This window comes from Eubalaena glacialis, chromosome 15, assembly GCF_028564815.1.
Source record: "Eubalaena glacialis isolate mEubGla1 chromosome 15, mEubGla1.1.hap2.+ XY, whole genome shotgun sequence".
Lineage (NCBI taxonomy): Eukaryota > Metazoa > Chordata > Mammalia > Artiodactyla > Balaenidae > Eubalaena > Eubalaena glacialis.
Window position 1 is genome coordinate 44,511,423 of NC_083730.1, and position 24,295 is coordinate 44,535,717.

The 24,295-nt window shown below is 35.9% G+C and overlaps 1 protein-coding gene across 6 annotated transcripts in view; it reads left to right on the plus strand.

The window, feature by feature from the left end:
- NOL4 (nucleolar protein 4) overlaps window positions 1-23,620 on the plus strand; it is a 408,480-nt gene extending 384,860 nt beyond the window's left edge. For all 6 annotated transcript variants that reach the window (XM_061169490.1, XM_061169493.1, XM_061169492.1 and 3 more), the window contains one exon: window positions 23,427-23,620. In XM_061169490.1, coding sequence (XP_061025473.1) covers window positions 23,427-23,620 — 194 coding nt within the window. The remainder of the gene's footprint in view (window positions 1-23,426) is intronic.
- Window positions 23,621-24,295: the final 675 nt, after the last annotated feature.

Genomic DNA, 24,295 nt, shown 5'->3' on the forward strand with positions numbered 1-24,295 from the left:
TCTCTTTCTGACTTACTTCACTCTGTATGACAGACCCTAGATCCATCCACCTCACTACAAATAACTCAATTTCGTTTCTTTTTATGGCTGAGTAATATTCCATTGTATATATATGACACATCTTCTTTATGCATTCATCTGATTATGGACATTTAGGTTGGTTCCATGTCCTGGCTATTATAAATAGTGCTGCAATGAACATTGTGGTACATGTCATTTTGAATTATGGTTTTCTCAGGGTATATGCCCAGTATTGGGATTGCTGGGTCATATGGTAGTTCTATTTTTAGTTTTTTAAGGAACCTCCATACTGTTTTCCATAGTGGTTGTATCAATTTACATTCCCACCAAAAGTGCAGGAGGGTTCCCTTTTCACCACACCCTTTCCAGCATTTACTTTTTCTAGATTTCTTTGACCATGGCCATTCTGACCGGTGTGAGATAATACCTCATTGTAGTTTTCATTTGCATTTCTCTAATAATTACTGATGTTGAGCATCTTTTCATGTGCCTCTTGGCCATCTGTATGTCTTCCTTGGTGAAATGTCTCTTTAGGTCTTCCACCCATTTCTTAAATGGACTGTTTGTTTTTTTGATATTGAGCTCCATGAAATGTTTGTAATATTGGAGATTCATCCTTTGTTGTTTCATTTGCAAATATTTTCTCCCATCCTAAAGTTTGTCTTGTTGTCTAGTGTATGGTTCCTTTGCTGTGCAAAAGGTTTTAAGTTTAGTTAGGTCCCATTTGTTTATTTTGGTTTTTATTTCCTTTACTCTAGGAGGTGGGTCAAAAAAATCTTGCTGTGGTATATGTCAAAGAGTGTTTTTCCCTGTTTTCCTCCAAGAGTTTTATAGTGTCTAGCCTTACATTTAAGTCTTTAATCTATTTTGAGTTTATGTTTGTGTATGGTGTTAGGGAGTATTCTAATTTCATTCTTTTACATGTAGCTGTCCAGTTTTCCGAGTACCACTTATTGAAGAGGATATCTTTTCTCCTTTGTATGTTCTTGCCTCCTTTGTCATAAATTAGGTGACCATATGTGCACGGGTTTATCTCTGGGCATTCCATCTTGCATCATTGATCTATATTTCTGTTTTTATGCCAGTACCATACTGTCTTGATTACTGTAGCTTTGTGGTATAGTTTGAAGTAGGGGAGCCTGATTCCTCCAACTCTGTTTTTCTTTCTCAAGATTGTTTTGGCTATTCGGGGTCTTTTGTGTTTCCATACAAATTGTAAAATTTTTTGTTCTAATTCTGTGAAGAATGTCATTGGTAGTTTGATAGGGATTGCATTGAATCTGTAGATTGCTTTCAGTAGTATAGTCATTATCACAATATTGATTCTTTGAATCCAAGAACATGGTATATTTCTCCATCTGATTATGTCATCTTTGATTTCTGTCATCAGTGTTTTATAGTTTTCTGAGTACAAGTCTTTTGCCTCCTTAGGCAGGTTTATTCCTAGGTATTTCATTCTTTTTGTTGCAGTGGTAAAGGGGAGTGTTTCCTTAATTTCTCTTTCTGATTTTTCGTTGTTGGTGTATAGGAATGCCAGAGATTTCTGTGAATTAATTTTGTATCCTGCAACCTTACCAAATTCATTGATTAGTTCTAGTAGTTATCTGGTGGCATCTTTAAGATTTTCTATGTATAGTATCATGTCATCTGCAAACAGTTACAGTTTTACTTCTTCTTTTCCAATTTGTATTCCTTTTATTTCTTTTTCTTCGCTGATTGCTATGGCTAGGAGTTCCAGAACTATGTTGAATAAAAGGTTTGAGAGTGAACATCCTTGTCTTGTTCCTGATCTTAGTGGAAATGCTTTCAGTTTTTCACCATTGAGTATGATGCTAGCTGTGGGTTTGTCATACATGGCCTTTATTATGTTGAGGTAGGTTCCCTCTATGCCCATTTTCTGGAGAGTTTTTATCATAAATGGGTGTTGAATTTTGTCAAAAGCTTTTTCTGCATCTACTGAGATGATCATATGGTTTTTATTCCTTAATTTGTTCATGTGGTCTGCAACATTGATTGATTTGTGTATATTGAAGAATCCTTGCATCCCTGGGGTAAATCCCACTTGATCATGATGTATGATCCTTTTAATGTGTTGTTGGATTCTGTTTGCTAGTGTTTTGTTCAGGATTTTTGCATCTATGTTCATCAGTGATATTGGTCTATAATTTTCTTTTTTTGTGATGTCTTTTTCTGGTTTTGGTATCAGGGTGATGATGGCTTCGTAGAATGAATTTGGGAGTGTTTCTCCCTCTGCAATTTTTTGGAAGAGTTTGACAAGTATCGGTATTTGCTCTTCTCTAAATGTTTGATAGAATTCACATGTGAAGCCATCTGGTCCTGGACTTTTGTTTGTTGGAAGATTTTTAATTACGGTTTCAATTTCATTACTTGGGATAGGTCTGTTTATATTTTCTAATTCTTCCTGGTTCAGTCTTGGAAAATTGTACCTTTCCAAGAATTTGTCCATTTCTTTGTGGTTGTCCATTTTATTGGCATATAGTGGTTTGTAGTAGTCTCTTATAATCCTTTGTATTTCTTCAGTGTCAGTTGTGCTTTCTCCTTTTTCATTTCTCATTTTATTGATTTGCATCATCTCCCTTTTTTTCTTGATGAGGCTGGCTAAGGGTTTATCAATTTTGTTTACCTTCTCAAAGAAACAGCTTTTAGTTTTATTAATCTTTGCTATTGTTTTCTTCATTTCTATTTCATTCTTTTAGCTCTGACCTTTATGATTTCTTTCCTTCTACTGACTTTGGGTTTTCTTTAGTTGTTTTAAGTGTATGGTTAGATTGTTTATTTGAGACTATTCTTGTTTCTTGAAGTGAGATTGAATTGCTATAAACTTTCCTCTTAGAACTGCTTTTGCTGCATGCCATAGGTTTTGGGTCATCGTGTTTTCATTGTCATTTGTTTCTATGTAGTTTTTTAAATTTCTTCTTTGATTTCTTCAGTGATCTCTTGATTATTTAGTAGCGCACTGTTTAACCTCCATGTATTTGTGTTTTTACAGTTTTTTTCCCTTCAGTTGATTCCCAATCTCATAGCATCGTGCTCAGAAAAGATGCTTGATATGATTTCAATTTTCTTAAATTTTCTGAGTCTTGATTTGTGACCCAAGATGTGATCTATCGTGGAGAATGTTCTGTGTGCACTTGAGAAGAACGTGTATTCTGCCACTTTTGGGTATAATGTTCTATAAATATCAATTAAATCTACCTGTTCTATTGTGTCAGTAAAGCTTGTGTTTTCTTATTTATTTTCTCTTTGGATGATCTGTCCATTTGTGAAAGTGGGGTGTTAAAATCCCCTACTATGATTGTGTTACTGTTGATTTCCCCTTTTATGGCTGTTAGCGTTTGCCTTATGTATTGAGGTGCTCCTATGTTGGGTGCATAATTAGCTACAATTGTTATATCTTCTTGTATTGATCCCTTGATCATTATGTAGTGTCCTTCTTTGTCTCTTGTAATAGTCTTTATTTTAAAGTCTATTTTGTCTGATATGAGAATTGCTACTCCAGCTTTCTTTTGATTTCCATTTGCATGGAATATCTTTCTCCATCCCCTCAGTTTTAGTCTGTATGTGTCCCTGGGTCTGAAATGGGTCTCTTGTAGACAGCATATATACAGGCCTTGTTTTTGTGTCCATTCAACCAGTCTATGTCTTTTAGTTGGAGCATTTAATCCATTTACAGTTAAGGTAATTATCGATATGTGTGTTCCTATTACCATTTCTTAATTGTTTTGGGCTTGTTATTGTAGGTGTTTCCCTTCTCTTGTGTTTCCTGCCTAGAGAAGTTCCTTTAGCATTTGGTGTAAAGTTGGTTTGGTGGTACTGAATTCTCTTAGCTTTTACTTGTCTGTAAAGGTTTTAATGTCTCTGTTGAATCTGAATGAGATCCTTGCTGGGTAATCTTAGTTGTAGGTTTTTCCTTTTCATCATTTCAAATATGTCCTGCCAGTCCCTTCTGGCTTGCAGAGTTTCTGCTGAAAGATCAGCTGTTAACCTTATGGGGATTCCCTTGTATGTTATATGTAGTTTTCCCCTGCTGCTTTTAATATTTTTTCTTTGTATTTAATTTTTGATAGTTTGATTAATATGTGTCTTGGTGTGTTTCTCCTTGGATTTATCCTGTATGGGAGTCTCTGTGCTTCCTGGACTTGATTAACTATTTCCTTTCCCATATTAGGGAGATTTTTCAACTATAATCTCTTCAAATATTTTCTCAGTCCCTTTTTTTTTCTCTTCTTCTTCTGGGACCCCTATAATTCTTTTTTTTTTTTTTTTGTAATTTATGGCAAATTTTAATAGATTTATAAAAGTCCTATATACAAAACATGTTAAACTAACCCCCGTAGCTATACAATACACTTTTTACACTGCATCATGTATCTCAACCTGGAACACAGCATCCGTAAACCGAGGCCTGTCCCCCACTGTTGATGCCATTATGGGGGGGGAGGGGTGTGGAGCTGCAGCGACACCCCAGGGGCGGTGCCCATGACCCAGCACTTGGCTGTTGCCCTTGAATTTCCTTTCTGAGTGGAGAGACCCCGGAAGAGCTCAGAGCTCCATTTCTGCAGCCGCTGCCGCAGCTGATCAACAGCCCCTATAATTCTAATGTTGTTGTGTTTAATGTTGTCCCAGAGGTCTCTAAGACTGTCCTCAATTCTTTTCATTCTTTTTTCTTTATTCTGCTCTGCCGTACTTATTTCCACTATTTTATCTTCCAGGTCACTTATCCAGTCTTCTGCCTCAGTTATTCTGCTATTGATTCCTTCTAGAGAATTTTCAATTTCATTTATTGTGTTGTTCATCATTGTTTGTTTGCTCTTTAGTTCTTCTAGGTCCTTGTTAAAGGTTTCTTGTATTTTCTTCATTCGGTTTCCAAGACTTTGGATCATCTTTACTATCATTACTCTGAATTCTTTTTCAGGTAGACTGCCTATTTCCTCTTCATTTGTTTGGTCTGGTGGGTTTTTACCTTGTTCCTTCATCTGCTGTGTGTTTCTCTGTCTTCATTGCTCCCAAAGTCTACTGCCTTAATTTTGGGATGATTCATTGTCTATTCAGGTATTCCACAAATGCAGGGTACGTCAAGTTGATTGTGGCGATTTAATCCGCTGTTCCTGAGGCTGCTGGGAGAAATTTCCCTTTCTCTTCTTTGTTTGCACAGCTCCTGGGGTTCAGCTTTGGATTTGGCCCCGCCTTTGCATGTAGGTTCCTGAGGGCGTCTGTTCTTCACTCAGACAGGACAGGGTTAAAGTAGCAGCTGATTAGGGGGCTCTGGCTCACTCAGGCAGAGGGAGGGAGGGCTACGGAATGTGGGTCGAGCCTGTGGCAGCAGAGGCCAATGTGACGTTGCACCAGCCTGAGGTGCACCGTGTGTTCTCCTGGGGAAGTTGTCCCTCGATCACGGGACCATGGCAGTGGCGGGCTGCACAGACTCCCAGGAGAGGAGGTGTGGATAGTGACCTGTGCTTGTACCCAGGGTTCTTGGTGGCTGCAGCAGCGCCTTAGCATTTCATGCCCATCTCTGGTGTCCGCGCTTATAGCTGTGGCTCGCGCCTGTCTCTCGAGGTCATTTAGGCAGTGTTCTGTATCCCCTCTCCTCACATACCCGAAAACAATGGTCTCTTGCCTCTTAGGCAGGTCCAGACTTTTTCCCGGATTCCAACCTGGCTAGCTGTGGTGCACTAGCCCCCTTCAGGCTGTCTTCACACAGCCAACCCCAGTCCTCTCCCTGGGATCTGACCTCAGAAGCCTGAGCCTCAGCTCCCAGCTCCCGCCCACCGCAGCAGGTGAGCAGACAAGCCTCTTGGGCTGGTCAGTGCTGGTCAGCAGTGATCCTCTGTGCGGGAATCTCTTTGCTTTGCCCTCTGCACCCCTCTTGCTGTGGTCTCCTCTGTGGCTCCGAAGCTTCCCCCCTGCCAGCCCCTGTATCCATCAGTGAAGGGGCTTCCTAGTGTGTGGAAACTTTTCCTCCTTCACAGCTCCCTCCCAGAGGTGCAGGTCCTGTCCCTATTCTGTTGTCTCTGTTTTTTCTTTTTTCTTTTGCCCTACCCATGTACGTGGGGAGTTTCTTGCCTTTTGGGAAGTCTGAGGTCTTCTGCCAGCATTCAGTAGGTGTTCTGTAAGAGTTGTTCCACATGTAGATGTATTTCTCATGTATTTGTGGGGAAGAAGGTGATCTCCATGTCTAATTCTTCCGCCATCTTGAAGGTCTCTCTTGGAGAAGTATTTAAAGGAAATTTTTATAATATATATGAGTTTGTGTGTGTGTGTGTTTGTGTGTGTATACACTAATAAGTCAAAATCTGGCTTTAAGACAAAGGCTTTGGAACATAAACAATTTACAACCTAATGATGAAGGGAACGTTTCATCAGAAAGTCACAGCTCTCTAGAAACTATGAACCCCAATATCATAACCTCATAATTAATAAATAAAAGAATAGCAAAATTACAACAAGAACCTGACATATGCACAATCATAGCCTTAGACCTTTAATGCACTTCTCTCAGAAACCGATGGATAGAAAAGAAAAATCCTTTTTGGATTTGAAAAAGTAATTAAAATTTAATCTGGCTATATCTAAAGCCTGCCCCAGCTATCTGATAATACACATTCTCTCAGACATATTGACCATCTAAACAAGTGGTGACAACCAAAGAATTATTAATATACTGGTAGCATTTTGTTCAGGAATATTTATAATTAATGAGGATGAAAACACTGCACATTAAGTTTGAATGATGGAATTAGGTGGTATTTTGACACACACATTCCAAAAAAATAGAAAATTAATGAGGCACTCATTTAACTCAAGAAGTTAGAAACAGATCAGAGAAAATGTGGCATATAGACGAAAATAAATGGAGAAATTAAATAGAAAACAAAGACACAATAGAGAAGATCAACAAAATCAAAAGCAGAATCTTTGAAAGGACTTTAAAAATATCTGGCAACATGAACTAAGAGAAAGGAAGCATAAAAAATAATGAAAAAAGATTTTAAAATTATAATAAAATATTTATAACTTTATGCAAGTATACTTGAAAATTTAGAGATATAAGACTCTTTTACAAAAATATAATTGACCAATATTGACTCAAAAAGGAATAGCTATTCCAATTGATTAAATTGAATCAGTATTATAAAAATCTACCCATTATTAAAAAAATCATATCCACATGGTTTTACAAATGAGTTTTACCAGAACTTCAAGGACTAGAAAATCTTCGTTTAGACAAACAGATCTAAAAGAGAGGAAAGAAAAAGAAATGGAAAACAAACACCCAAGGACAGGATGCTACTGTAATCCTATCATCAAGAATAGTATTAGAAAAGCAAATTATACTGCAATCACTTGTGAATATAAATGTAACTCATTAGCACGTTGAGTCTAGTTGTGTATATCTGCTATAACCCAGGCCCTATGCTTGATGCTTTATATACATTAGCAAATTTAGCCAAGATGCTGAAGAATAATTCCTATTTTTTTCACCATTTGGCAGAAAAGTACAAAAATACTATCAATGAAATACCTCTTAAACACCTGATCAAAATATAAAATGAAAATGAACCTGCAACCAAAGTAAGTTTCCAAGTGGCTCATATATTAGGCAAGCCAGAAAAATCACTTCACTTACTGATGGTGAATTTATTAAGTTGTGTTGGACTGTAGCAGCTGAAGAAATATGTCCAGAGAAAATAAACGTCTTTGACTACTAGTAGTATAACAAAAACAGTTCTTTGGGGGTTGAAGAAATTGAGATATTGGCAATATCAATAGTCAATTAAAAACAAGGCAACTGATTTTAAGTTGTTTCCCCTATCTTTTAATAAATTGAGATGTTTCTGCTACTGTTCTGTTGTTTATTTGAGGAATCAATGATGAGTTTGAAGTGACAGAAGAATTAGCATCTATGAATAGTATGAGTAGAGCAACTTTAGCTAAGTGTGTTTTCAAAATTAAGAAAAAAACTAGTTTAGTACAACCTGAAGTGGCATCTTCTAAGATGTATGAAGCAAAAAGAGGCTTATTTGTAAAAAATTACAAAATTTCCTTTTACATAAGGCATATGGTTATTCCTTGAACTATTCATCAGCAGATGCAATGTGGAAAACGTTTGAATCAAGTGTTATTGAAGCAGTAATATCAGCTTTAAACTTCATTGGTCCTCATCTATTTAAGTGTTATCAGTTCTGTGAAATTTTGTCAGAAACAAACGGAATCTGAATATCCTAATTTCTCCACCACACAACAGCTTGATAGGTTAGTGGTAAAGTTTTATTGCATTTTTTTTTTCAGCTCAGGGCTAAGATTGAAATTTTTCTGAGCAAGAAGAACTGTCCTCAAGCTTTATTATTAAATGGTTTTAGAAATTAGCATTTGCCACAGAATTGACAATGTTTCTTGATGAATTCAATCTAAATACAAGGCAAAACAGTGCTTATATGTGAAGCTTATGCTGTGGTAAAGTCATTTTGCTGATTACCAATATTGTTTGAATCACAATTAATAGTTAGCTGCTTGATAAACATGCCATACTGTCAGAATTTTTAAAAAGAAATTAAAATTCCATTCCCACACAATTTTGTAGTGGATATATTTACTGAACACATACTACAGGCTCAGCAATATTTTTATGGACCTTGATGCAAGTACAGAGTAACTTGCCATATTTCAAAATCCTTTTCCTTGTTCAATTGAAGAGCTTCCAGCTTCACCTTGAATTGGAAGTAATTAATCTGCATGCATTGACATGCTAAAAGGCACGCATCGAGAGAAGAATCTAAGAGAATACTATAAATTATTTCCAAGTGATGAATATGCTCAATTAAAATCGTATTCTTGTGGACTGATATCAGTATTTGGAAAAATCTATCTTCCACTTAGCCGTTTTCATAGGTGAAACAGAGAAAATCTCTGTACGGATCCAAATTAACCAAGGAACACTTACAATTGATTTTGCTGACAAGGAACACTAATACTCAATAGTAGACCTGTACTACAAAATATATTTTATTCTCTTTGCTACAATTGTAAATGTGGTTGCTTTCTTGATTTCTCTTTCTCATAGTTCATTATTAGTATATAGAAACACAATAGATTTTTGTATATTCATTTTTTATCCTGCAACTTTACTGTTGTTGCAACTTTGTTGTTTTTAGTTCTAACAGGTTTTGGTGAGTCTTTAGAATTTTCTATACATAATATGTCATCTTCATATAGTGACTGACAGTTAATTTTTCCTTTCCAACTTGAATGATTTTATTTCTTTTTCTTGCCTAATTGCTCTGGTTAGGAACTCCAATACCATGTTGAATAAAAGTGGTGAGAGTATGCATCCTTGTCTTTTATTACTGAAAAGGGGAAAAGTTTTCAGCTTTTCACCATTGATGTTAGTTGGGGCTTGTCATATATGGCCTTTATTATGTTGAGGCACATTCCCTCCATACCCAAGAGAGTTTTTTTCATAAATCGATGTTGAATTTTGTCAAATGCTTTTTCTTCATCTATTAATATGACCATATGATTTTTATCCTTTATTTTGTTAATATGGTGTATCACATTGATTGATTTGCAGATGTTGAAACATCCTTGCATTGCTAGAGTAACTCATACTTGATCATAATGTGTTATCCTCTTAATGTATCATTGACTTCAGCTTGCTAATATTTTGTTGAGGATATTTTCATCTAAGTTCATCAGGTATATTGTCCTGTAATTTTCTTTGCTTGTGGTGTCTTTGTCTGGTTTTGGTATCTAAGCATACTATTACAGAAAACCATCAAAGCACAAATGAAGAGAGAGAGGAAGAGAAGAAGAAAGGACAGGGGACTTACAAAACATCAAAAAAACAGTTAACTAAATGGCCATAAGTACATACTTATCAATAATTCCTTCAAATACAAATGGACTAAATTCTCTCATCAAATGACATAGAGTGGCTGAATGGGTTAAAAAAACAAGACCCATCTAGATACTGCCTACAAGAGACTCACTTCAGATGTAAGGACACACACAGACTGAAAGTGAAGGAACTGAAAAAGATACTCCATGCAAATGGAAACCAAATAAAGCTGGGATATTTATAATTACATCAGACGAAATAGACTTTAAGACAAAGACTGTAATAAGAGACAAAGAAGGTCTTTACATAATGATAAAGGAGTCAGTACAACAAGATGGTATAACATTTGTAAATATGTATGCACCCAATGTAAGAACACCTAAATAAATATATAAAGTATTAACATATCTAAAGGGAGAAATAGACAGCAGTACAATAATAGTAGGAGACTTTAATATCCCACTTACATCAATGGATAAATCAGACAAAATCAGTAAGGAAACATCAGCCTTAAATGACATGTTAGATCATTGACTTAATGGATATATATGGAATATTCCATCTCAAGTGCACATGGAACATTCTTTAGAGTAGATCATATATTAGGCCACAAAATAAGTCTTTATAAATTTAAGATTGAAATCATATCAAGGATCCTTTTTGACCACAGTGTTATGAAACTAGAAATCAATTACAAGAAAAACACTAGAAAATTGACAAATATGTGGAGATTAAGCCACATGCTACTTAACAACCAATGGGTCAAAGAGTAAATCAAAAGGGATATCAGAAAATACCCTCAAGACTAGTGAAAATGAAAATACAACATACCAAAGCTTATGGGATACAGCAAAAGCAATTCTAATAGGGAAGGCCATAGTGATATATGCCTACATCAAGAAACAAGAAAGATCTCAAATAAACAACTCTACTTTACACCTCAAGGAACTAGAAAAAGAACAAACTAAGCTCAAAGTTAGCAGAAGGAAGGAAATAACAAAGATCAGAGTGGAAATAAGTGAAAAAGAGATGAAAAAGACAACAGAAAGATGAAAATAAGAGCTATTCTTTTGGAAAGATAAAACTGACAAACTTTTAGCTAGACTTATTAAGAAAAAAGAGTGGACTCAAATAAATGAAGTCAGAAATGAAAGAGGATATCACAGAACTACAAAGGATGATAACATACTATGAGCAATTACATGCCAACAAATAGGACAACTGAGAACAAATGGATAAACTTCTATAAACACAACCTACTAAGACTGAATCATCAAGACCTAGAAAATCTGAGTAGACCAATTACTGGTAAGGCAATCACATCAGTAATCAAAAATCTTCCAATGAAACAAAAGTCTAGGAGCAGACATTTTCACTGATGAATTCTATCAAACAGTCAATGAAGAACTAATACCAATCCTTCTCAAACTCTTCCAAAAAACAGAAGAGATGGGAACACTTCCAAACTCATTTTTATGAGGCCAGCAGTACCCCAGTACCACTAAGACTCATCATGATCTCAGCTGCCCAAGCTGATAATTAGAGGACCTGGTTTCAAAGAATAATGCAAGAAGTATGTTAAGTAGAAACTGCAAGCATTTCACCAGTGTTTCTGGTATTGTTTTTGTTTGGTTCATAGACTGATGGCCACTTATGAAAGATGCCAGGAGTCTGAGGAAATCACCACTACCCAACTAGAAGAATTATCAGTGCATGAGATTAACCAGGATCAAATTGAAGCTTTAGCAAAAGAGGAACCAAGAGACACCACTTCAGTATAATCTTGTATTAAACCCAGACATCTTTGGGACATTGGGCCTTTTTAAAGTCTCTTGGATAGTTTTAAATAGAAATAAATTCTGGCTTTAAAGAAAAGTACCCCTGAACTGTATCCTCACTTGGCTCCAGCCAGCACTCTATGCAGCTCACTCCTGCTTGTCTCCACATCTTTGTTTGCTATTCCTAAAGGGAGCATTTGTCTTCCCCTATCCAACTACTAATATTTCTCCTGAGCTAGGCCACAGTGGTACAGGAAGAAAAACCAGTAACCCTGTGTGGCTTTGGGCAAGCCAGTGAACCTATCTGTAACTCAGTTTTTCCAATTATAAAATGGGGCAAGTTATCCTGCTCTGCTGTCCCACCAGACTGCAGAGAGGCTCCAAGAAGGGACAGTGTGACTTTCTAGCAAGGAGACAGGTGCTGGGAAGCAGTGTCCTGCTCACTCTCCCACCATTGCAGTCCTCTCTGCCCCCCTTCTTCTGAGCCCCCACAGCTCTCACCTGTACTACCAACTTTGTTCTTCATTAAACAAGGTCCCCATTAAACATTATATATATATATATATATAATTATATATTATTAATTTTTTAATCTGGGTATAGTTGCTTTACAATGTTGTGTTAGTTTCTGTTGTATGACGAAGTGAATCAGCTATATGTATACATATATCCCCTCCCTCTTGGACCTCCCTCCCACCCCGCCACCATCCCACCCATCTAGGTCATCACAGAGCACCGAGCTGAGCTCCCTGCGCTATACAGCCGGTTCCCACCCACTATCCATTTTACAAAAATTTACAATTTCTTTACACTAACAATGAAATATCAGAAAGGGAATGTAATCAAACAATCCCTTTTAAAGTCACATTAAAAAAAAATACTTAGGAATAAACCTCATCAAGGAGGTGAAAGACCTATATGCTGAGAACTACAAAACAATAAAGGAAATTAAAGATGATTCAAAGAAATGGAAAGATATTCCGTGCTCCTGGATTGGAAGAATTAATATTGTTAAAAGGGCAGTACTACCCAAAGCAATCTACAGACTTAATGTGATCCTAATCAAATTACCCATGACATTTTTCACAGAACTAGAACAAATAATCCTAAAATTTATATGGAACCATAAAAGACCCAGAATTGCCAAAGCAATCCTGAGGAAAAAGAACAAAGCAGGAGGCATAACCCTCCCAGACTTCAGACAATACTACAAGGCTACAGTAATCAAAACACTGTGTTATTGACACAAAAACAGACATACAGATCAATGGAACAGAATAAAGAGCCCAGAAAAAACCCTCACACCTATGGTCAATTAATCCATGACAAAGGAGGCAAGAATATAAAATGGTAAAAAGACAATCTCTTCAGCAAGTGGTGCTGGGAAAGTTGGACAGCTGCATGTAAATCAGTGAAGTTAGAACATACTGTCACACCATGCACAAAAATAAACTCAAAATGGCTTAAAGACTTAAACATAAGATATGACACTATAAAACGCCTAGAAGAGATCATAGGCAAAACATTCTCTTACATAAATTGTACCAATGTTTTCTTAGGTCAGTCTCCCAAGGCAATAGAAATAAGAACAAAAATAAACAAATGGGACCTAATCAAATTTACAAGCTTTTGCACAGAAAGGAAACCATAAACAAAATGAAGAGACAAACTATGGAATGGGAGAAAATATTTGCAAATAATATGACTGACAAAGGCTTAATTTCCAAAATATACAAACAGCTCATACAACTCAACAACAAAAAAACAAACAACCCAATCGAAAAATGGACAGAAGACCTAAGTAGACATTTCTCCAAAGAAGACATACCGATGGCCAATAGGCACATGAAAAGATGCTCAACATTGCTAATTATTAGAGAAATGCAAATCAAAACTACAGTGAGATACCACCTCAGACTAGTCAGAATGGCCATCATTAAAAAGTCTACAAATCAGCAAATGCTGGAGAGGGTGTGGAGAAAAGGGAACCCTCCTACACTGTTGGTGGAAATGTAAATGGTACAGCCACTATGGAGAACAGTATGGAGTTTCCTTAAAAAAACTAAATATAGAGTTACCATATGACCTAGCAGTCCCACTCCTGGGCATATATCTGGAGAAAACTCTAACTCAAAAAGATACCTGCACCCCCCAGTGTTCATAGAAGCACTATTTACAATGGCCAAACAACCTAAATGTCCATCTACAAATGAATGGATAAAGAAGATGTGGTATATATAGGTATACAATGGAATATTAGCCAGAAATAACGAAATAATGCCATTTGCAGCGACATAGATGGACCTAGAGATTATCATACTAAGTGAAGTCAGAAAAAGAAAGACAAATACCATATATCACTTGTATGTGGAATCTAAAATACGATACAAATCAACATATCTATGAGACAAAAACAGACTAGTGTTTGCCAAGGGGAAGCGGGAAATAAGGGAGGGAAGAAATGGGAGCTTGGGATTAGCAGAGGCAAACTATTATATATAGGATGGATAAACAACAAGGTCCTACTGTATAGCACAGGGAACTATATTCAATATTCTATGACAAACTATGATGGAAAAGAATATGGAAAAGCAAGATGGACTTAATTGATATTTATAGGACATTCCACCCAAAAACAACAAAATACACATTTTTCTCAAGTGCTCATGGAACATTCTCCAGGATAGATCATATCTTGGGTCACAAATCAAGCCTTGGTAAATTTTAAAAAATTGAAATCGTATCAAGTATCTTTTCCGACCACAACGCTATGAGACTAGATATCAATTACAGGAAAAAATCTGTAAAAAATACAAACACATGGAGGCTACACAATACACTACTTAATAACGAAGTGATCACTGAAGAAATCAAAGGGGAAATCAAAAAATACCTAGAAACAAATGACAATGGAGACACGACGACCCAAAACCTATGGGATGCAGCAAAAGCAGTTCTAAGAGGGAAGTTTATAGCAATACAAGCCTACATCAAGAAACAGGAAACATCTCGAATAAACAACCTAACCTTGCACCTGAAGCAATTAGAGAAAGAAGAACAAAAAAACGCCAAAGCTAGCAGAAGGAAAGAAATCATAAAGATCAGATCAGAAATAAATGAAAAAGAAATGAAGGAAACAATAGCAAAAATCAATGAAACTAAAAGCTGGTTCTTTGAGAAGATAAACAAAATTGATAAACCATTAGCCAGACTCATCAAGAGAAAAAGGGAGAAGACTCAAATCAATAGAATTAGAAATGAAAAAGGAGAAGTAACCACTGACACTGCAGAAATACAAACGATCATGAGAGATTACTACAAGCAACTCTATGCCAATAAAATGGACAACCTGGAAGAAATGGACAGATTCTTAGAAATGCACAACCTGCCGAGACTGAACCAGGAAGAAATAGAAAATACGAACAGACCAATCACAAGCACTGAAATTGAAACTGTGATTAAAAATCTTCCAACACACAAAAGCCCAGGACCAGATGGCTTCACAGGCGAATTCTATCAAACATTTAGAGAAGAGCTAACACCTATCCTTCTCAAACTCTTCCAAAATATTGCAGAGGGAGGAACACTCCCCAACTCATTCTATGAGGCCACCATCACCCTGATACCAAAACCAGACAAAGATGTCACAAAGAAAGAAAACTACAGGCCAATATCACTGATGAACATAGATGCAAAAATCCTCAACAAAATACTAGCAAACAGAATCCAACAGCACATTAAAAGGATCATACACCATGATCAAGTAGGGTTTATTCCAGGAATGCAAGGATTCTTCAATATATGCAAATCAATCAACGTGATACATCATATTAACAAATTGAAGGAGAAAAACCATATGATCATCTCAATAGATGCAGAGAAAGCTTTCGACAAAATTCAACACCCATTTATGATAAAAGCCCTGCAGAAAGTAGGCATAGAGGAAACTTTCCTCAACATAATAAAGGCCATATATGACAAACCCACAGCCAACATTGTCCTCAATGGTGAAAAACTGAAACCATTTCCACTAAGATCAGGAACAAGACAAGGTTGCCCACTCTCACCACTATTATTCAACATAGTTTTGGAAGTGTTAGCCACAGCAATCAGAGAAGAAAAAGAAATAAAAGGAATCCAAATCGGAAAAGAAGAAGTAAAGCTGTCACTGTTTGCAGATGACATGATACTATACATAGAGAATCCAAAAGATGCTACCAGAAAACTACTAGAGCTAATCAATGAATTTGGTAAAGTAGCAGGATACAAAATTAATGCACAGAAATCTCTTGCATTCCTGTATACTAATGATGAAAAATCTGAAAGTGAAATTAAGAAAACACTCCCGTTTACCATTGCAACAAAAAGAATAAAATATCTAGGAATAAACCTACCTAAGGAGACAAAAGACCTGTATGCAGAAAATTATAGGACACTGATGAAAGAAATTAAAGATGATACAAATAGTTGGAGAGATATACCATGTTCTTGGATTGGAAGAATCAACATTGTGAAATTGACTCTGCTACCCAAAGCAATCTACAGATTCAATGCAATCCCTATCAAACTACCACTGGCATTTTTCACAGAACTAGAATAAAAAATTTCACAATTTGTATGGAAACACAAAAGACCCCGAATAGCCAAAGCAATCTTGAGAACGAAAAATGGAGCTGGAGGAATCAAGCTCCCTGACTTCAGACTATATTACAAAGCTACAGTAATCAAGACAGTTTGGTACTGGCACCAAAACAGAAATATAGATCAATGGAACAGGATATAAAGCCCAGAGATAAGCCCACGCACATATGGTCACCTTATCTTTGATAAAGGAGGCAAGCATATACAGTGGAGAAAAGACAGCCTCTTCAATAAGTGGTGCTGGGAAAATTGGACAGGTACATGTAAAAGTATGAAATTAGAACACTCCCTGACACCATACACAAAAATAAACTCAAAATGGATTAAAGACCTAAGTGTAAGGCCAGACACTATCAAACTCTTAGAGGGAAACATAGGCAGAACACTCTATGACATAAATCACAGCAAGATCCTTTTTGACCCAGCTCCTAGAGAAATGGAAATAAAAACACAAATAAACAAATGGGACCTAATGAAACTTAAAAGCTTTTGCACAGCAAAGGCAACCATAAACAAGACCAAAAGACAACCCTCAGAATGGGAGAAAATATTTGCAAATGAAGCAACTGACAAAGGATTAATCTCCAAGATTTACAAGCAGCTCATGCAGCTCAATATCAAAAAAACAAACAACCCAATCCAAAAATGGGCAGAAGACCTAAATAGACATTTCTCCAAAGAAGAGATACAGATTGCCAACAGACACATGAAAGAATGCTCAACATCATTAATCATTAGAGAAATGCAAATCAAAACTACAATGAGGTATCATCTCACACCGGTCAGAATGGCCATCATCAAAAACTCTAGAAACAATAAATGCTGGAGAGGGTGTGGAGAAAAGGGAACCCTCTTGCACTGTTGGTGGGAATGTAAATTGATATAGCCACTATGGAGAACAGTATGGAGGTTCCTTAAAGAACTAAAAATAGAACTACCATACGACCCAGCAATCCCACTACTGGGCATATACCCTGAGAAAAGAGTCATGTACCAAAATATTCATTGCAGCTCTATTTACAATAGCCAGGACATGGAAGCAACCTAGGTGTCCATCATCGGATGAATGGATAAAGAAGATGTGGCACATATATACAATGGAATATTACTCAACCATAAAAAGAAATGAAATGGAGGTATTTGTAATGAGGTGGATGGAGTTAGAGTCTGTCATACAGAGTGAAGTAAGTCAGAAAGAGAAAAAGAAATACAGTATGCTAACACATATATATGGAATCTAAGGGAAAAAAAAAAAAAAAGTCATGAAGAACCTAGTGGCAAGACGGGAATAAAGACACAGACCTACTAGAGAATGGACTTGAGGATATGGGGAGGGGGAAGGGTGAGATGTGACAGGGTGAGAGAGTGTCATGGACATATATACACTACCAAATGTAAAATAGATAGCTAGTGGGAAGCAGCCGCATAGCACAGGGAGATCAGCTCGGTGCTTTGTGACCACCTAGAGGGGTGGGATAGGGAGGGTGGGAGGGAGGGAGATGCAAGAGGGAAGAGATATGGGAACATATGTATATGTATAACTGATTCACTTTGTTATAAAGCAGAAACTAACACACCATTGTAAAGCAATTATACTTCAATAAAGATGTTTAAAAAGTAAAGAATATGGAAAAGAATATATGTATATAAACTGAGTCACTTTGCTTTACAGAAGAGATTAACACAACATTGTCAATCAACTATACTTCAACAAAATTAAAAAATGTTATATACCTATATACATATATGTGTATACATTATATATATATATATAAAGCCTCCCTCACCATCTTCCCAGAGCACTGAGCAGGAGCTCTGGGAAGGACCACATTGGGATCCGAGGGACTTTAGCTATTTCTCTCTCACCTCCCTAAATTGTAAGGCCTCTCTACTGCAACCCTAAACCAAACAAGTCATTTACATATGGCATAAGACCAGATATTTTTTGGTGTTTAACAAAAGTCTTTATTTGAAGGCATAACAGTAAAATCTAAAAGAAATTTCTAATAGGATGTGTTTATATTTTATCCTGAATCAGACACATTTGAATACCCCCCTACCATATGATCCAACAATTCCACTTCTGGGTATTTATCCAAAGGAAATGAAAACACTAACCTGAAAAGATAGCTGCAGCCCCATGTTCATCGCAGCATTATTTACAATAGCCAAGACATGGAAGCAATTGTCCATTGATAGATGGGTGGATTAAGGAAATGTAATTTTATATATATATAAAATTATATATATAATTATGGATACATATAATTATATATTATATAACCATAATTACATATATAATTATACATATAATTTTATAATATATATAATATATATAATTATAAATACACACACACACACACACACACACACACAATGGAATTTGATTTAGCCATAAAAAGAAAAGGAAATCTTGCCATTTGTGACAACATGAATGGACCTTGAGGGCGTTATGCTAAGTGAAATAACTCAGAGAAAGACAAATACTGTTTGATCTCAATTCATGCAGAATTGGAAAAAAAAAAAAAAAAACCATGAAAACAAGCTCATAGATACAGAGAACATATTGGTGGCTGGGCGGGTGAGTGAAATGGTGAAGATCATCAAAAGGGACAAACTTCCAGTTATAAATTAGTCATGAGGATGTCATGTACAGCATGGTGATGACAGTTACCAACACTGTGTTGTATTGTTATATATGAAAGTTGCTAAGAGAGTAGATCTTAAAAGTTCTCATCAGAAGAAAAAAAAGTTTGTAACGATGTGTGATGATGGATGTTAACTAGACTTATTGTGGTGATCATTTAGCATTATATACAATTATTGAATCATTAGATTGTACACCTGAAATAATATAATGTTATATGTCGATTATATCTCAATTAAAAAAAAGTAAATTCTCACAAAACTTTTTAACTATGAGTACCTAAATGCCTCTTGACCTGTAATGATTAAAGTATTTACTATCTGGCCCATCATGCTTAAAAGCATGAATCTGAAAATATCACTCACTTATTTAAAATTGTTAAATGAATTGCCAGTTATCCAAACATTTCAGAGTGCATGACTTGGCAGTAGAGGTTGTAGGCAAAGGAGGGGAAGTAGGAGAAGGTTGCATGCAGCTAGGACATTTTTATGTCCAACTCGATACTCATTGTAACATTTAGTGGGAAAACATTATTTAGGCAATGGACAATAAATATTATTCTCTTTTTCAGCAACAATTCACATGGAAAGTACTGTTATAAGCAATTCTACTTATTTTTCCACAATTTCAGATGATAACTTTCATAGCAATACTAATATCCCCATATATTAGAGGTAACTTTACTTGAATAAGTTACACTAAATCTACTATTTTCTATGTCTAACTAGTTTTCATTTAACCATAATTGGGTATTATCGATGACATCACTCATTCTCCGTTTCTTGAGTGTTAGCTGTAGAAAGTACCTGGCATTTCTCATTCATTTGTTACACAAATATTTATTGAGCCTTATTTTATACCATGCACCACCACAGCTACCTAGAACAATGTGGTAAGACACAAAGGGTGCCTGCCTTCAAGGGTCTTGCATTCTTCCTCAGTATATATAATAAAAATGGTTATCAAAGTTTTTAAAAAATACAACACAACTTTGTCCAGGGGTTTCTATTATCTGTGGATAATTGACACCAAAATAGGACCACAAAGGTAAATCTAATTAAAACAGGGGCCAAAAATGCACCATAAATAGGGGGAAAGTATTCAATTGATATTTAATTTAAAAAATAAAGAATTATGGATCTATATTTTCATTTAATTAGAATTTGCTTATAATTTAAATGTCCCCCCAAACCTTAAAAAATAAATCAAGGGTTGATTTTAGTGGGTCTTAATTTTTCTAACAACATTGTATGTTGGCACGAAATGTCTTTTATTTCTTATTCAGCTTTTCAGAATGAACATTAAAAAGGTCTACATCATTTGGGTTAAAAGTAAGTACAGTTGACCATTGAACAATGTGGGTTTGAACTATGTGGATCCTCTTACACAGATTTTTTTTTTTCAGTAGCAAATACTACAGTCCTACACTATTTGCAGTTGACTGCAAATAGTGGTTCCATCCACACAGGTGGAGGAACCAGAGATACAGAGGGCAGACTCAAGGTTACACAGAGATTTTCAACCATGGCAGAGGGTGGACGCCTCTAACCCTCACGTGTTCAAGGGTCAGCTGTACTTATATAAAATTGGCCTTGTCAATTTTCCTGAATATAGGCCTTAATACTAGATATTCAAATCATTTTCTCTTGAAGCATCTAGTGGGTCATTTTCCTTGCTCGTTTTCTTATTAACTGGTCCTGCTCTTCCAGAACCATACTTTTCAGTGGCCTTGTCTGTGATTTGATCAGGTCTGCAAGAATACTTTTCTCGACTTCTTTAAATTCAGCATCTTCATAAAATTTGAAATTTTGCTTTATAGTTGACATGCATTTTAATTACATTATATTGTTTGAGTTAAGCCAAACCAGTCAAGTATGACATTGACTCAATGAGGCAGAAATGAAAACTAGTGACAAACAGGGAAGGACTGTTTGAGCAGTCACTAGTTAAATAATTTATTCATTTGTGAATATTTTAAATTTTTTTTTTGCTTCACTATCCAACCTCATAACTTTGATGATCTGAATAATCAACATTCAGCAAAAAGAATTTCTTGTACTTTTGATTTATATTCTCAATCCTGATCCTGTAGATCTAAAAGAAACCAAGGTAATGAAGTTAACTTTCTTCCAGAACAAAAAGTAGCAGAGCTGTGAATGGCTTCTCAATTACTGAGCTATCTAGAGTTTGCCTATGTTAATAAAAATCTGAAAGAAAGTGAAAGCCATGTCTCAGTTTGGAGGTGTAGACCTTTGAGCCAGAGGTGGAGAATAATCCATAAACTGCAATATTAGAATAAAATCACAACCTCTCTCACCCCAAAAAGAACCGGAGCCCTCGCCCCAACCTTTCTCAATTCCAGTTCAAGATGCCAGTCAGCAACTTGCCAGGACAGCAAAACCATCACAAAATGTTACACCTTCTAATGAAATAATGACAATCAGCCAACCAGACACTAGGTATCTACATAAATGAGAGGAAAATTCTTTCAATTTTCTTTCATAAAGATTTGTACTAGGTAGAGAACAGATTTGTGGTTGCCAATGGGGGAGGGAGGTGGGGGAGGGATGGATTGGAAGTTTGAGATTAGCAGATGCAAACTATTATATATAGAATAGATAAACGACAAGGTCCTATTGTATAGCACAGAGAACTGTATTCAATATCCTGTGATAAACCATAATGGAAAAGAATATGAAAAAGAATATATATATATACATATATATATATATAAATGAATCACTTTGCTGTACAGCAGAAGTTAACACAACATTGTAGATCACCTATACTTCAAATAAATAAATATATAGATAAATAAGATTTGTACTAGGATTCTTGAATGTAAAGGAAAGAAGTAAAATTTAAAGTTGGTTCATTCAGAGACCCAAACTCCTATTATGTCATGATGGTTTCTTAATCCACTCAGAATTTCCCACTCAGAATTTCCCAAACAGTTGCTGTTAATGATTTGCTTGTTCGGTATTCCTATTTGCAAGTGTAACATCCCTGCATCTCTCCCTTTCGGCTTGTTATATCTGTGTCATGATTTTGTGAACAGGAGAACAAATGGCAGCCAACTCCTGCTAGAAAATCAAAGCTTTGAAAAGGCCATGGCAGAAGTGGAGATAAGTTTCTCTCAGATGTCAGAGTTCTTGAGTCCTACTCCTGTCTCTGTCCTAATTAAATTCCAAGTGAAGCTACTTCCCTCTTATGGGACATCTGCCTCCTAGCTGACAGAAGTCCTTCTCTCCCTTTGGGAGAGAGGGTGGAAGGGGATGGATCTTGACCTGTCTCCATTATGCCTCAAGAAGAACTAGAAGGATAAAATAACAACCCTCATTTTAGTTCATGAAATGAATACTGCTATCTGAAAAATTATAACATGTTTAGGAAAAAATCTGTTAAAATACTTTCAAGTTATAGAATCACTACAGTTTTGGAGCATGCCTTTAGTTATGTGCTTAGTAATATTTTTTCAAGGATTTTAAATTTATCACTGCAAATTTAATTATAGCAATTGCTTAACGAAAGGTAAGAACTATAAAAATGAATGCTTAGGTCTATAATAATTACCTAATATAATAATCTAAGAGTAATCATACAAAGAATCTTAACACAAATGCTTGAAGAGTTTTAAATCACTTAATAAATTATTTTTCAGTAAAAATATACAAAAATGTCATCAAAAAGCAGACCTATATGATTTAGTTAAATATATGTGAGGAGAAAGTGTTGACACATGAGTGTTTTGTGCAAATAAATATTGTTAAATAGGTATTTAACAATACCTAAAGCAGTATTCCAAGTCTAGTTTCTTTGTGGTATTGTTTGTGCTAATCATATACTTACAATACACTTCGAAAGCAAACTTCAGTCTAATATATTCACATTTTTAAATACTAATCAACCTGGTGGAAAAAGCGGTGGCCTGAAATGAAGAAAAATATGCAATTCACGTCCCTATTGTGCCACTTAAAAGTTATTGACCTCTAAACGTGTCATTGAACTCCCGCAGTCCTCAGTTTCCTCTGTTCTAAATTGAAAAGTTTGTAATCTAGAGTCATTAGCCTCACCATGTAGGCTCTTTTCATTTCTGAATTGGTGGAGTCCAAATTATTTGTTATCAAATAAAAAATGTGATTCCCATCATTTTCTAGTACTCCAGAGAAGCTTCTACTTGTGGAAGGTGGACTTAACATTGAATTTTCCAAAAAGCACATGTTAAGAGAATTTCTTCACTGTCTTTCTACAATCAGAAGTGACTGCCAGAGGCTGGACCAGGAGTCTAAGAAAATCCAGCCACTCTTTTCCCATCATGTTGCTCTTCCGTCTTTCTGAGAGCAGATGTATTTGATTACGGGTATCAGTAGCTTCTCACGAAAGAATAGGTGAATTAAATCAACACTAATTTATTTAGTGCTCATGTTCAAGATACTAGAAGAAGAATTGTCCATGTCTAATTTGGCCTGATTTTTTCTAGGACCCACTGATCTCAGCATGAAGAGGCAGTTGGCGACCAGCTCAGGATCCTCCAGCAGTTCGAGCTCCAGACCCCAGCTGAGTCCAACTGAAATCAATGCAGTGAGACAGCTGGTTGCAGGATATCGGGAATCCGCTGCATTTTTATTGCGTTCCGCAGATGAACTGGAAAATCTTATTTTACAACAGAACTGAGTCCAGCGACGATCCTCTTCACTGAGGTTTAAATTTGCAGTTTCCACTAATGACGTTTTGATTTCCCAGCAGAGATGCGTCTGGTCTTACTGCACAGTCTTAAGAGAAATATTTCAATTATGCCACATTGTCCTTGATCCATAAAGTGATGTGTTTAGGTGCTTCAAAGGAACTCTGGCCTCTGAAGTACTTGAGATACTTTAATGTGTCCAGCCTACTGTTTTTTGTTTCAGTGTGCCAGCATAAATACCTGGGGCAAAAAAAAAAAAGGCTGTATATTCCTAATTCAAGGATAAAACAGAAGAAGCGTGTGGTATAAAAAGTAGTTCAAGATCCAACTGAAATATTAGTGGAATTTGCTACTGACTTACTGGACTGAAAGCTGCAGTATCTGGCAAAAAAAAAAAAAAAAAAAAAGCCAAAATTTCTCATTGCTACAGGATATAACAATGAAAAGGATCTTGTATTTTAAAAAAAATATGTAATTTTTATAAAAAGAAAACTTGTTTTTCATTCAGAATTGTCATTTTTACTTTGGTAACTTTTTCATAGGTCCTAAAAGAAAACTGTTTTGAGAAACTACTGTAAGTACCTTTTCCACCTCCCTTTGCCTTCTCCTCTTTCCAAATCCTTTCTACAAAAATAACCCTTGATGCTGGGGAAAAAAAAAAATAC